The sequence below is a fragment of the Bos indicus x Bos taurus genome, chromosome 14 (genome assembly GCF_003369695.1).
Source record: "Bos indicus x Bos taurus breed Angus x Brahman F1 hybrid chromosome 14, Bos_hybrid_MaternalHap_v2.0, whole genome shotgun sequence".
In the NCBI taxonomy this organism is placed as follows: domain Eukaryota; kingdom Metazoa; phylum Chordata; class Mammalia; order Artiodactyla; family Bovidae; genus Bos; species Bos indicus x Bos taurus.
This window is the reverse complement of record NC_040089.1, coordinates 65,503,438-65,516,122: the sequence shown is the minus strand read 5'-3', so window position 1 is coordinate 65,516,122 and position 12,685 is coordinate 65,503,438. Positions and strand designations below refer to the sequence as shown.

Sequence of the window (12,685 nt, the reverse complement as noted above, 5' to 3'; positions counted from 1 at the left end):
TTTTTTTTTGTCTTATATAATGAAAATATTGGATTCCAAACAATTTCAGATTGAATTATTGTTTATCCTGTATTTTTTATTAAGGCAAGTGTTTTAAAGCAAGAGTAATTAAAGTTTATGGCTCGTGGGCCTACTGCCTGTTTTTATAAATAAGGATTTTTTGAAACACAGTTAAGTATTGTGTATGGCTGCTTTCTTTTATTCGTTTTTTAAATCGAAATATAACTGACATACAGCATTATGTTAGTGTCAGGTGTACTATGTGGTGATTTGACAGTCGTTTATATTACAAAGTGACCATCACTATAAATTTGGTAATGATCTGTCTCCATATAAAGTTATTACATAACTATTGGCCATAGTCTTTATGCTGTATGTTACATTCCCAAGGCTTATTTATTTTATGACTAGGGGGTTGGTACCTGATAATCCCCTTCACTTATTTTGGCCAACCCCTTACCTTCCTCCTCTTTGGCAACCAATGATTTGTTCTTGGTATCTACGAGTCTTGTTTGTTTTTTTGTTTTGTTTTGTTTTTAGATTCCACATGTAAGTGAGATCATATGGTATTTGTTTTTCTTTATCTGACTTATTTCAGTTAGCATTATACTGTGTGGATTCACCCATGTTATTGCAGATGACAAGATTTAATTTTTTATGGCTAATATTCCACTGTGTGTGTGTGTCCCACATCCTCTGTATCCATTCATCTATCAGTAGACACTTAGGTTGCTTCCGAATCTTGGCTGTTATTAATAGCGGTATAGTGAATATTGGGGTGCATATATCTTTTCAAGTTAGTGCTTTTGTTTCCTTTAGGCAAATACCCTCTATTGAAATTTCTAGATTATATGATAGTTTTGTTTTTCATTTTTTGAGCAACCTCCATACTGTTTTCCATTGTGACTGGACCAATTTACAATCCCATTGACAATGTATGCTGTTGCTGCTGCTAAGTCACTTTAGTCGTGTCCAACTCTGTGCGACCCCATAGACGGCAGCCTACCAGGCTCCCCCGTCCCTGGGATTCTCCAGGCAAGAACACTGGAGTGGGTTGCCATTTCCTCCTCCAATGCATGAAAGTGAAAAGTGAAAGTGAAGTTGCTCAGTCATGTCCGACTCCCAGCGACCCCATGGACTGCAGCCTTCCAGGCTCCTCCAGCCATGGGATTTTCCAGGCAAGAGTACTGGAGTGGGGTGCCATTGCCCTCTCCACGACAATGCATGAGGACTCCCTTTTTACTCCATCCTCACCAACACTTGTTATTTGTTGTCTTTTTGATGATAGTCATTTTGACAGGTGTGAGATGCTGTCTCACTGTAGGTTTGATTTGTATTTCCCTGATGATTTGTGATGTTGAGCATCTTTTCATGTATTTCTTGGCCATTTGTATGTCTTCTTTGGAAAAAAAATATGCCCAGGTCCTTTACCTAATTTTTAATCTGATTATTTGTTTTTTCAATATTGAGTTTTGTGAATTCTTTATATATTTTGGAAATTAACCCTTTCTTTATTACATGTATCTTTTGCAAGCATTTTCTCCCATGCAGTAGGTTGACTTTTCATTTTGTTGATGGTTTCCTTTGTTATGTAAAAGCTTTTTGGTTTGATGTCATCCCATTTGTTTTTTTGCTTTCGTTTCTCTTTCCTGAGGAGACAAATTGAAAAAAAATATTGCCAAAACCTCTGTCAAAGAGTGTGTTGCCTATGAGTTCTAGGAATTTTATGGTTTCAGATCTTACATTTAAGTCTTTAACTCATTCTGAGTTTATTTTTATATCTGGTATGAGAAAGCAGTCCTGTTTGATTCTTTTGCATGAAGCTGTCCAGTTTTCCCAATACTGTTTATTAAAGAGGATGTTTTTCCTGATTTTATTCTTGCCTCCTATGTCATGGATTAGTTGACCATATAAGAAGCATTGGTTTATTTTGTGTTCTCTGTTCGATTGATGTGTGTGTCTGTCTTTGGTCCAGCACCATACTGTTTTGATTACTGAAGCTTTGCAGTATAGCTTGCAACCAGCGAGTGTGATAACTCCAGCTTTGTTCTGTCTCAAGGCCTTTTTGGCTATTTGGTTTTTTGTGTGTTTTTTTTTTGTGTTTCCATACTAATTTTAGAGTTAGTTCTAGTTTTGTGAGAAATGCAGTTGGTATTTTGATAGGGATTGCACTGAAAGACAGCACACACACAAAAATTTTGTCCCAGTATCACTGAATAACATGGTTGCAAAATCCCCAACAAATATCAGGCAGCCACATTCAACAATACATTGCATACACCATGACCAAGTGGGATTTATCTCAGGGGTGCAAGGATGGTTTGATATCCAGAAGTTCATCAGTGTGACACATCATATTAACAAATTGGAGAATAAAGATCATATGACCATATCAATAAAAGCAGAAAAAAGCTTTTGATGAAATTCAACATTTGTTATTGATAAAAGCACTCAACAAAGTGGTTATGGAAAGTGCATACTTCAATATAATAGAGGCCATATGTGGCATACCCACAGGCAACACCAGTGGTGAAAACCCATACCCCGTGGTGAAAAGTTGAAAGCTTTTCCTTTAAGATCAAGAGAAGACAAAGATTCAGTCTAGTATTGGAAGTTCTGGTTACAGCAATCAGACAAGAAAAAGAAAAGGAATCCAAACTGGAAAGGAAGAAATAAACCTGTCACTGTTTGCAGATGGCATGATATTATAGATAAAGAATTAAAGATGCCACCAGAGAATTACTAGAACTAATAAATAAATTCAGTAATGTTGCTGGTTACAAAATTGATATACAAAAACCTGATTTGCTTCTATAGACTAATGATGAACTTTCATAGACATAAAGAAAACCCATTTACAGTCACAGCAAAAGGAATAAAATACCTAGGAGTAAATCTAACCAGGGATCTCTCTACTTGAAATTGTAAAAGCTCATTGTAGTCATTTTGCAAAATTATGGCAGATATACCATCTTCCCAGGTGGTGCAGTGGTATAGAGTCTGCCTGCCAGTGCAGGAAAAACAGACACAGCTTTGATCCCTGAATCGGGGAGATGCCCTGGAGTGGGAAATGGCAACCCACTCCACTATTCTTGCCTGCAAAATTCCATGGACAAAGGAGCCAGGGAGGCTACAGTCCATAGGATGTCAAACAGTTGGATACTACTGAGTGACTGCACACAGAAGGAGTCTTAGGAGACTGAGAAAATAGTAGCTATGTTTACTCATTGACTGAATTAGAAAGGACTGTTTTTTTTTTTTTTTTTTTTGAGGAATAGAGGTTAGGGGAAGTAAGTCTGTTGCAGAATCCATGAGTTTTTAAAATGTTATTAGAATGACTGACATTTTAAAAGATAATTTTTGTTTATTTTCGGCTATGCTAGATCTTGTTGCTGCATGAGCTTTTCTCTAGTTGTGGCAAGTGCGGGGGCTATGCTCTAGCTATGGTATGCGGGCTTCTCATTGCAGTGGCTTCTCCTGCTGCAGAGTGTGAACTCTAGCGTTTGTGGGCTCAGTAGTTGTGGCTCCGGGGCTCTGGAGCATAGACACAAACGTTGTGGTGCAGGGGCTTATTTGCTCCAAGGCACCTGGGATCTTTCAGGACCAGGGACTGAATCCATGTCTCCAGCTTTGGCAGGTGGATTCTTTACCCCTGAGCCACCAGGGAAGCTCCACAAATTTTGTTTTACCATTGAGTTTGAGGTGCTAGCCTTTAAAAGAATTCTCATTGCTAATTTTCTGCATCATTTAATTTCTAAACTATTATAATGACCTATTATTGCTGTTGTTCAGTTGTTCAGTCGTGTCTGACTCTTTGCGACCCCGTGGACTGCAGCATGCCAGGCTTCCCTGTCCATCACCATTTCCTGGAACTTGTTCAAAAACATGTCCATTGAGTCAGTGATGCCATCCAACCGTCTGATCCTGTTGCCCCCTTCTCCTCCCTCCTTCAGTCTTTCCCAGCATCAGGCTCTTTTTTAATGAGTCTGTTCTTCGCATCAGGTGACCAAAGTATTGGAGCTCCAGCTTCAGCATCAGTCCTTCCAGTGCATATTCAGGGTTGATTTCCTTTAGGATTGACTGGTTTGATTTCCTTGCAGTCCAAGGGGCTCTCAACAGTTCAAAAGTATCAATTCTTTGGTGCTCAGCTTTCTTTATAGTCCAACTCTCACATTCATACATGACTACTGAAAAACCATAGCTTTGACTAGATGGATCTTTGTTGGCAAAGTAATGTCTCTGCTTTTTAATATGCTGTCTAGGTTTGTTATAGTTTTTCTGCTTTTCTTCCAAGGAGTAAGTGTCTTTTAATTTTATGGCTGCAGTCACCATATGCAGTACTTTTGGAGCTGAAGAAAATAAGGTCTGTCACTATTTCCATTGTTTCCCCATTTATTTGCCATGTGGTGATGGGACTGGATGCCATGAGCTTTGTTTTTTAAATGTTGAGTTTTAAGCCAACTTTTTCACTCTCCTCTCTCACTTTCATCAAGAGGCTCTTTAGTTCCTTGCTTTCTGCTATAAGGGTGGTGTCATCTGCATATCTGAGGTTATTGATATTTCTCCCGGCAATCTTGATTCCAGTTTGTGCTTATCCAGCCCAGCATTTTGCATGATGTACTCTGCATAGAAGTTAAATAAGCAGGGTGACAGTATACAGCCTTTATGTACTCATTTTCCTATTTGAAACCAGTTCGTTGTTCTATATCCAGTTCTGACTGTTGCTTCTTGACCTGCAAACAGGTTTCTCAGGAGGCAGGTCAGGTGGTCTTCATCTCTTGAAGACTTTTCCATAGTTTGTTGTGATACACAGAGTCAGAGGCTTTGGTGTAATCAATAAAGCAGAAGTAGATGTTTTTCCGGAATTCTCTTGCTTTTTCTGTGATTCAACAGATGTTGGCAATTTGATCTCTAGTTCCTCTTTATTGTCTACATACAGCTTGAACATCTGCAAATTCTCAGGTCATGTAGTATTGAAGCCTCGTTTGGAGAATTTTGAGCATTAGGTTGCTAGCATGTGAAATGACTGCAGTTGTGCTGTAGTTTGAACACTCTTTGGCATTGCCTTTCTTTGGGGTTGGAATGAAAACTGACCTTTTCCAATCCTGTGGCCATTGCTGAGTTTTCCAAATTTTCTGGCATATTTAGTGCAACACTTTCACAGCATCATCTTTTAGGATTTGAAGTAACTCAGTTGAAACTTCATGATCTCCACGAGCTTTGTTTGTAGTGATGCTTCCCAAGGCCATCTAGGATGACTTCGCATCCCAGAATGGCTGGTTCTAGGTGAGTGACCACAACATCTTGGTTATCTGGGTCATGAAGATCTTTTTTGTATAGTTCTTCTGTGTATTCTTGCCGCCTCTTCTTAATTAATCTTCTGTTTTAGTTAGGTCCTTGGTGTTTCTGTCCTTTATTGTGCCCATCTTTGCTTGAAATTTTCCCTTGGTATCTCTTATTTTTCTTGAAGAGATTTCTAGTCTTTCCCATTCTGTTGTTTTCCTCTATTTCTTTGCATTGATCACTGAGGAAGGGTTTCTTATATCTCCTTGTTCTTTGGAACTCTGCATTCACATGGGTATATCTTTCCTTTTCTCCTTTGCCTTTTGCTTCTCTTCTTTTCTCAGCTATTTATCATGCCACCTCAGACAACCATTTTGCCTTTTTGCATTTCTTTTTCTTGGGGATGGTTTTGATTACTGCTTCCTGCATAATGTTACAAACATCTATCCATAGGTCTTCAGGCACTCTATCAGATCTAATCCCTTGAATCTATTTGTCACTTCACCATATAATTTTAAGGCTTTTAATTTAGGTGATACTTGAATGGCCAAGTGGTTTTCCCTACTTTCTTTAAGTCTTAATTTTGCAATAAGCAGTTCATGATCTAAGCCACAGTCAACTCCCTGTCTGACTAATAATAGCCTATTAATTTTTATAATTGTTAGTATGTCTTCTTTTGTGCTTTGTCACGTTACCTGAAGATTCTTATTCCTGAATAAAGTACTTCATCTTGTTAGTCTCCTACTCATAAGTTTCATTGGCTCCTCAGTATGTAGAATAAAGCTTATATTTCTTGAACTGATACTCATTACCCATTGCTGCTGCTGCTGTTGCTAAGTCGCTTTAGTTGTGTCCGACTCTGTGCAACCCCATAGATGGCAGCCCACCAGGCTCCTCCGTCCACCGAATTCTCTAGGCAAGAGTACTGGAGTGGGTTGCCATTTCCTTCTCCAGTAACCCATTGAGAACGCCATAAACAGAAAGTTTTTTCCTGTGTGTCTTTTTTCCTCTCTCTCTGCCATTCTTTTTCTTCCTCTTTGTTTTCCTGTCTTTTATCAGTAGCAATGGAAGGGGCTTTCTATAAGACGTATCTGGGCGTTCATCCTAGCTGTTTTCCTTCATGTCTTTTGAGCTTAGAACCTCTTAAGCCCCAATTTCCTCATCCTTAAAATAATGGAGGTCTGGCACGTATAAATGCTCAGTAAATTTTACTGTTATTTTTGCGTTTGTGTGTGTGAGACCTATGTAATTAATGCTGATTAACTTGAATTGCTCTTAACCTTTTTATGCATATAAGTAAGGCTACCAGGATAAGTACCATCCATTTGTACTACCTGTTTTCTCTCAAAATGCCTAACAGATAGTTAAAAAAAAAAAAAAATCAAGTGGTTCTTGTTGAGGGAAGTTACACATGTAAGAAGACAAAGTGCAGTTTCATTAATCGGCTCACTCACCCAATCCCTACTGAATTTTGGTAAATATTAGATGGTGGAGTGTGGCTTAGGCTGGGATGCCTCTGTATGTACTTTTGTTCTCTCCTTCCTTAATTTCTGCCTATTTCACATTCCATATCTAAGGATGAGTCTAAACACTTCAATTCAGTGATTTTTAAAAAGAGGGGAGAAGTTGCCTATATGATATATACCAACTGATTCGAAGGAAAAATAATGTCATCGGCAGTAATAAAGGACAGATTTTTTCTAACATTATGCTGTTAACCAGTAGAGTTTGATTGTTCTCTGGAAGGGGCAGTATCCTGGATTACATGGCTGAGAATGTGAAAAGAAGGCCAGAGGAGCGATGGTTAGTTATCACGTCATGTGGGGAACATGGCTCTCAGGTAGAAGAGTGGCTCCACCACACAGGTGTTTACAGTTAGGACAGTGATCTCTTTCTCTGTTAAAATGTAGCCTAATATGTCTTAGCGTATGTTCAGTTTTGGCCTGTTAGGTTAGCTGTCCCTCCTTTTGGGAGGTTCCAGTAAAAGAATGCAGGGGAGCATCAGCTCTCTCTTCTTCTTTCCCAGCCTGTCACACCCTTGATTGCAGAGAAGATGGAAGCAGCCTCTTGTTGTGGGCTTAAGCTGATGTGTGAAGAGGCTGGAGGTATACACACCTCCTTTACTGAGGTGGCTTGGCTTTTTTTTTTTTAAATGACTAAAGTTAAGTTTATTAATATTCCTATCAGAGTAGAAGGGATCCAGAGATGCCCAATTTTACCCCAGAAGGTAATATATATGTATATTTTTCCTGGCTAGCTCATGTTCTACAAGTGTCCCTCTGCACTGCTGACTTGCCTTGGCTCTCTGACTCTCCAAAGTACCGGCTTACCTTTAGAGATTTTTTTTTTGCGACTGTTGTCTTTGTACTTGCTTCTGGAGGGGTTAGAGGTGAACTTACCTAACGGGCTTTGCAGCAGTTCGTTTCCAAGGCCCTCACACTCTCTTCGGGAGTGACCAGAGCTGCCAGATGAGCCTTAGTCCTCTGCCTCCCAAGTTTGGTGCTGCAGGGCTGAAGAATGCAAGACACGACACTTCTTGGTTGTGTCTTTTGGTCTCTCCTTCCTCAACTCTTTCTTACTTTTAACCTTTTTCTAAAACAAGGACTTAGAATGATTCAGTCACCTGTTTTAAGTTTTGTCCTCAAGCTTACTCTACTGTTGTGAATCCGGGAGTTGATGGCTTTCCAGTTTTAATTGACTAGCCCTTCGAGGGCTAAGGTGAAAAGTATGCAACATGATCCCATGATCTGTCAGTGTGAAAGTAACGGATCTATTTAAATACAGGGTTTTGCCACATTTTCCCTCTGTTAGGAACTTTTGTAAGGAAATGACATTCTTGCTTGTTTCATGAGGAGCAAAGGGCAGTATTTTCAGAAATAGCTATGTGGTCCCCAAGAGACAACATTCTTTTGCCATGAAATATACTTAACTTGACATTTTGGAAAAATTGTAACCTAAATAAGAAAGATATAACTGTAATGTGTTTGGGGTTAAAAATTATCTCAAAACATTTTAGCTAGTATTTTTGAGAACAGAGTTTCTTTTATTAGAAGTTAGAGACTTTCAATGAATTAAAATGTGTAATAGTCATATTGGTTAAAAGCAGATGATGAATTCAAACTAATGATTCCTGTGTTAATAGTAAATATTATAATTGTTTTACTTTATTTTTAAGTTAGTTGGGGCATGGTTTGAATGGAAGCTCACTTATAATTGATGCAATTAAAATGTAATTGAAAAGAAAACAAGTTGAAATTGTCAAAAGAATTATTTTCTAATTATAATATATATGCACCCATGATTTCCTAAGCATAATTAAGAAAGAAGTGTTTACGTATTTGGTAATGTTTGTTTCATTCCTATGGGTACCAAGATTAATGCCCTTTTTTAAGGCACACTGAAATTTTAAGTTATTAAAATTTTTGTTTAAATAAATAAAGTTAGTTTGTTTTTCTTTTAAATGATAAAAACGTGAAGATTGTAGGGAAGCTTTATTCACTTTTTAAAAGACTGTTTGAAAACTTATACTTAATCTATGCAGTTTACCCTTTTTTGCTGCTAATAACTTTTTAAAAATAAAATAACTTGTTCTTTCTTCTTGCTTTAAGGTATTTGTCATCTAGTGTATGCCAGATTTATTGGACTGCAGTAGTTTTAGTGCATTTTGGCTGGAATGTTTATTATGACATCACTGTAATCTATATACAGTATGTGATTTCAGATGGTTTCAGTGTTAAATATTTTCATAATTATGCTAGTTTTGGCAGTTCACTTGGAACTTTTTCACATCTCTTTAATGAATATGTTTTACTTCTGGGCTTTTGAGACAACCATATGTTTCAAAAATTAATAGTGTGCTTTTAATGTTAACATTGTGCAGAAGTGTATGACTACAGACATTTTTAAGGATCTAAGTTGAACTAAAAGTAATTACAGTGAGGTTTTATTCACAGTAGTAGTCTTTTAGTATTTAGAGACTATAACAGTCCCCAAAATAACAGAAGATGTCATTATAAAGATTGAATAGTGAAGTTGTTTCGTGGAATGAAATGCTGTGAAGTTTGTTTTGCATTAACTTAAAATGAATACAAGTTTGTGCGCAAATTTTCTTCATTTTTTATTATAGCAAATCTTTCAATTTTTTGCTTGTAACAAAGTTTCAGACAGAAATTTTTTCTTTTACTAATGTATGACTAGCATCTGAAGTCATGCCATATTGTAAAAGATTCATTTTTATTATTATATAATCCTGTTAGTGGTTGTAGTGAAGAACATTTTTGTATCCTGAAGGAGGGCCTATCACTGTTCTTATTGCCTGTAGTATCGTATTAGAATGGTAAATTTAGTAGTAACCTTCTTTTAGTTCTTGAAATTTTCTCTTCAAATATATAAGAGAAAAACTAAATTCATGACCATTCTTTTAAAGCATTATGAAATAGTTTTATTGTTGACTAATGAGTTAATGATGCACAGTATACCATCAGTTTCCCTTTGTGTTGGAGAGGTATTTGATCTGTTTCCTCATAGGCATCTCTCAAGCAGAATGTGCTAGTTTAACCTCCCCAAAGGAATAAGGTGATGTCAGATGCTTTTATTTCATATTACTACCCCATCTATTTCCTCCTTGTAATACCTGTTTTTTTGAAAGAGCAATCTATGCTTATTTTTTCCATCTTAACTTGTTATTCACCCTTTGATCTACTCTTTTACTTTTCTCACTCCTGTCCCTCTACTGGATTACCAAACCTCCCTTTTTTTTTTTTTTGTTTATTGGCACCCTCCTCCTAATTACCAAATCTTGAGTATCAGATAGAATGAAGGTTGACAACATCTCTATCGTTCTTTACATGACTGCGTTTTTATTGAACTAGACCCCGCCTTTAGCTTTTGGTATTGTTCTCCCATCTTAAATGTTGTCTATTGTGGCTTTTTTTTTTCTTTTGACTGATCATTATTCTTTGTATGTGCTATTTATAGTTTCCCCCCATTTAACCTCTGATTTTAACCTAAAACATTCACTCAGTTTTAATGACCTGATCTCTCTGGCTCTTCCAAATAGAATGACTCTTTGTGTTCCTATTACTTGAAAGTAAACAAAAAAGTACTCTTGTAGACTGGTTTTATGTATTTCAAATAGATTCTGGAATCTTTGAGGACAGTTGCTTTTGTAAATCTAGCGATTAACACATAAAAACATTTTATAAATGTTTGTTGAATCAAGTCAGGTAAAGAGTACTCATTTGTATTGTGTAAATTTCAAAAATATGTATATTTTGAAGTTTTTATGTTATCCATATTAGAAACTAGTTAGACCTCTTATCTAATCTGAATAATAACAATTCAGTGAACATTGTTAAATGGGTGCCAAGAATTCTAAAGATGATTAAGATTAATCCTTAAAGGTGGGCTGGCTGATTCATATTGATGTTGGTAAAAACCAATGCAATACTGTAAAGGAATTATCCTTCAGTTAAAAAAAAAGCTTAAAAAAATAGACTTCAAAAAAACAAACAAAAAATAAATTATTACCAAGAAAAAAAGATGGGTTTCCCCTGTGGCTTAGTGGAAAAGAATCTGCCTGCAATGCAAGAGACTGGATTCTATCCCTGGGTCCAGAAGATCTGGAGAAGAGCAACCTGCTCAGGTGTTCTTGCCTGGGAAATCCACAGTGGAGCCCTAAGAGTTGGATACAACTTAGAAACTAAAACAAACAAAATTACTAATTAAAAAAAATGTGATTAAGAAGACAGCTTGGATTCCCAACTCACAAAATGGTGAGGGTTTTAATATATAAACAAATATGTGAAAATTAAAACCCTTACCATTTATTTCAGATTTTCAAATGGAAAATGTTTAAAAGCTTCAATTGAATTGTCTTCTTTTGCTAAAGCCATATTTGACATTATCAAGTGGTTTGTTTTGATATCAACTAAAGAAATAGTTTCTGATTTTAAACTACTACTTGTTTTAAAAGTGCTGTTTAAGAGTACAAAGTACAAAAATTTTGGTTACATAGGTTTTTATAGCTAAAAAAATAAAGTTGGAAGAGTCTAACATCAATTTTAATAACCTACATACATTCAAGAAAACTTTTTAAAATTTTTGAATGGTGATTGATACTTTGCTTTTCTTTCTTCCAAATAAAAATAGGATGACCATGAAAGCTGTGGTTCTAATTCTACCAACCGTAGTACTACTGAGAACACAAAAACATCAGCAAAACCCCGAAGAATTCAACAGGCCACTCCCACAGATCCTGATTTGCCACCAGGTAACTTCTAAGGGGATTGATAAAACCAAAATTTTGATTGTTATTATTGTTGTAGCCCTTTGTAGAATATATATTTTCCCTATTTTTTAGTGTCATAAAGTATTTAAAGTATATGTACATTTGCTGCATAACGTCAGAACAGATTGAAAGACATTTGTGAGAGCTTTGGAATCATTCAAGGTTTGGTACTCGTTTGCTTGAGATTATTCCTTAAGTTTCTTTATTACATCCTCTCCAAGCAATGATTTGCCTCTGAGTAATAAATACTTATCGGAGAAGGCAATGGCACCCCACTCCAGTATTCTTGCCTGGAAAATCCCATGGCTGGAGGAGCCTGGTGGGCTGCCGTCTCTGGGGTCGCTGAGGGTCGGACACGACTGAGTGACTTCACTTTCACTTTTCACTTTCATGCATTGGAGAAGGAAATGGCAACCCACTCCAGTGTTCTTGTCTGGAGAATCCCAGGGACGGGGGAGCCTGGTGGGCTGCCGTCTCTGGGGTCACACAGAGTCGGACATAACTGAAGTGACTTAGCAATAGCAATAGCAATAAATACGTATAGTCTCTTCATTCCTCTTGCTTCCTGATAAACAAAGGAATGACACTAAGTTGTTCTCAGTTTCTGAAAACTGTAAAATTCACTAACAGAATCATAGAGTTTTGTAACTGGGAGACCATCTCTCTTTTCAGTTCCTAAAATTTTTATTTGTTTGGAAGAGTAGTGGCTTTCAAATAACAGTTTCTTGATAAATATTTAATGAAAGGAAAAAAACCCCCAAAACAAAAAAGTGATTGTTACATGATGGCTCTGTGGCCAAGGTGCATTGCTGCCTTTTTACAGTTAGCAGTTATCAGTCACTTCTCTTTCATTTATCAGTTACTTTTTTTTTTTTTTTGAGGTATAGCTGACGTTGGTATACACTTGTTTTCTGCCCCAAAGCTTTGTAAGCTTTCTGCTGGATTCAAACTAGTTATTTTTTGACTGTCTTCTGGCACCATCTACTTTACTTGTAAGAGGTTGGCATTAGTTGCATCATTTCATAGCCCTCCTGTCTCAAATTTAGGTTCTAAATTACATTTGAATTGAGCGTATTTAACTAGTGTTATTGTGATGTTATTACTGATGCTTTG

At 36.8% G+C, this 12,685-nt stretch overlaps 1 protein-coding gene across 12 annotated transcripts in view; it reads left to right on the top strand.

The window, feature by feature from the left end:
* Positions 1–12,685, top strand: part of VPS13B (vacuolar protein sorting 13 homolog B) — an 806,600-nt gene that overhangs the window by 41,682 nt on the left and 752,233 nt on the right. For all 12 annotated transcript variants that reach the window (XR_003514498.1, XM_027561445.1, XM_027561448.1 and 9 more), the window contains one exon: positions 11,434–11,554. Coding sequence is in view for 11 of the 12 variants with exons in the window: in XM_027561445.1 (XP_027417246.1) it covers positions 11,434–11,554 (121 nt within the window). In the remaining variant the exon portion in view is untranslated. The remainder of the gene's footprint in view (positions 1–11,433; positions 11,555–12,685) is intronic.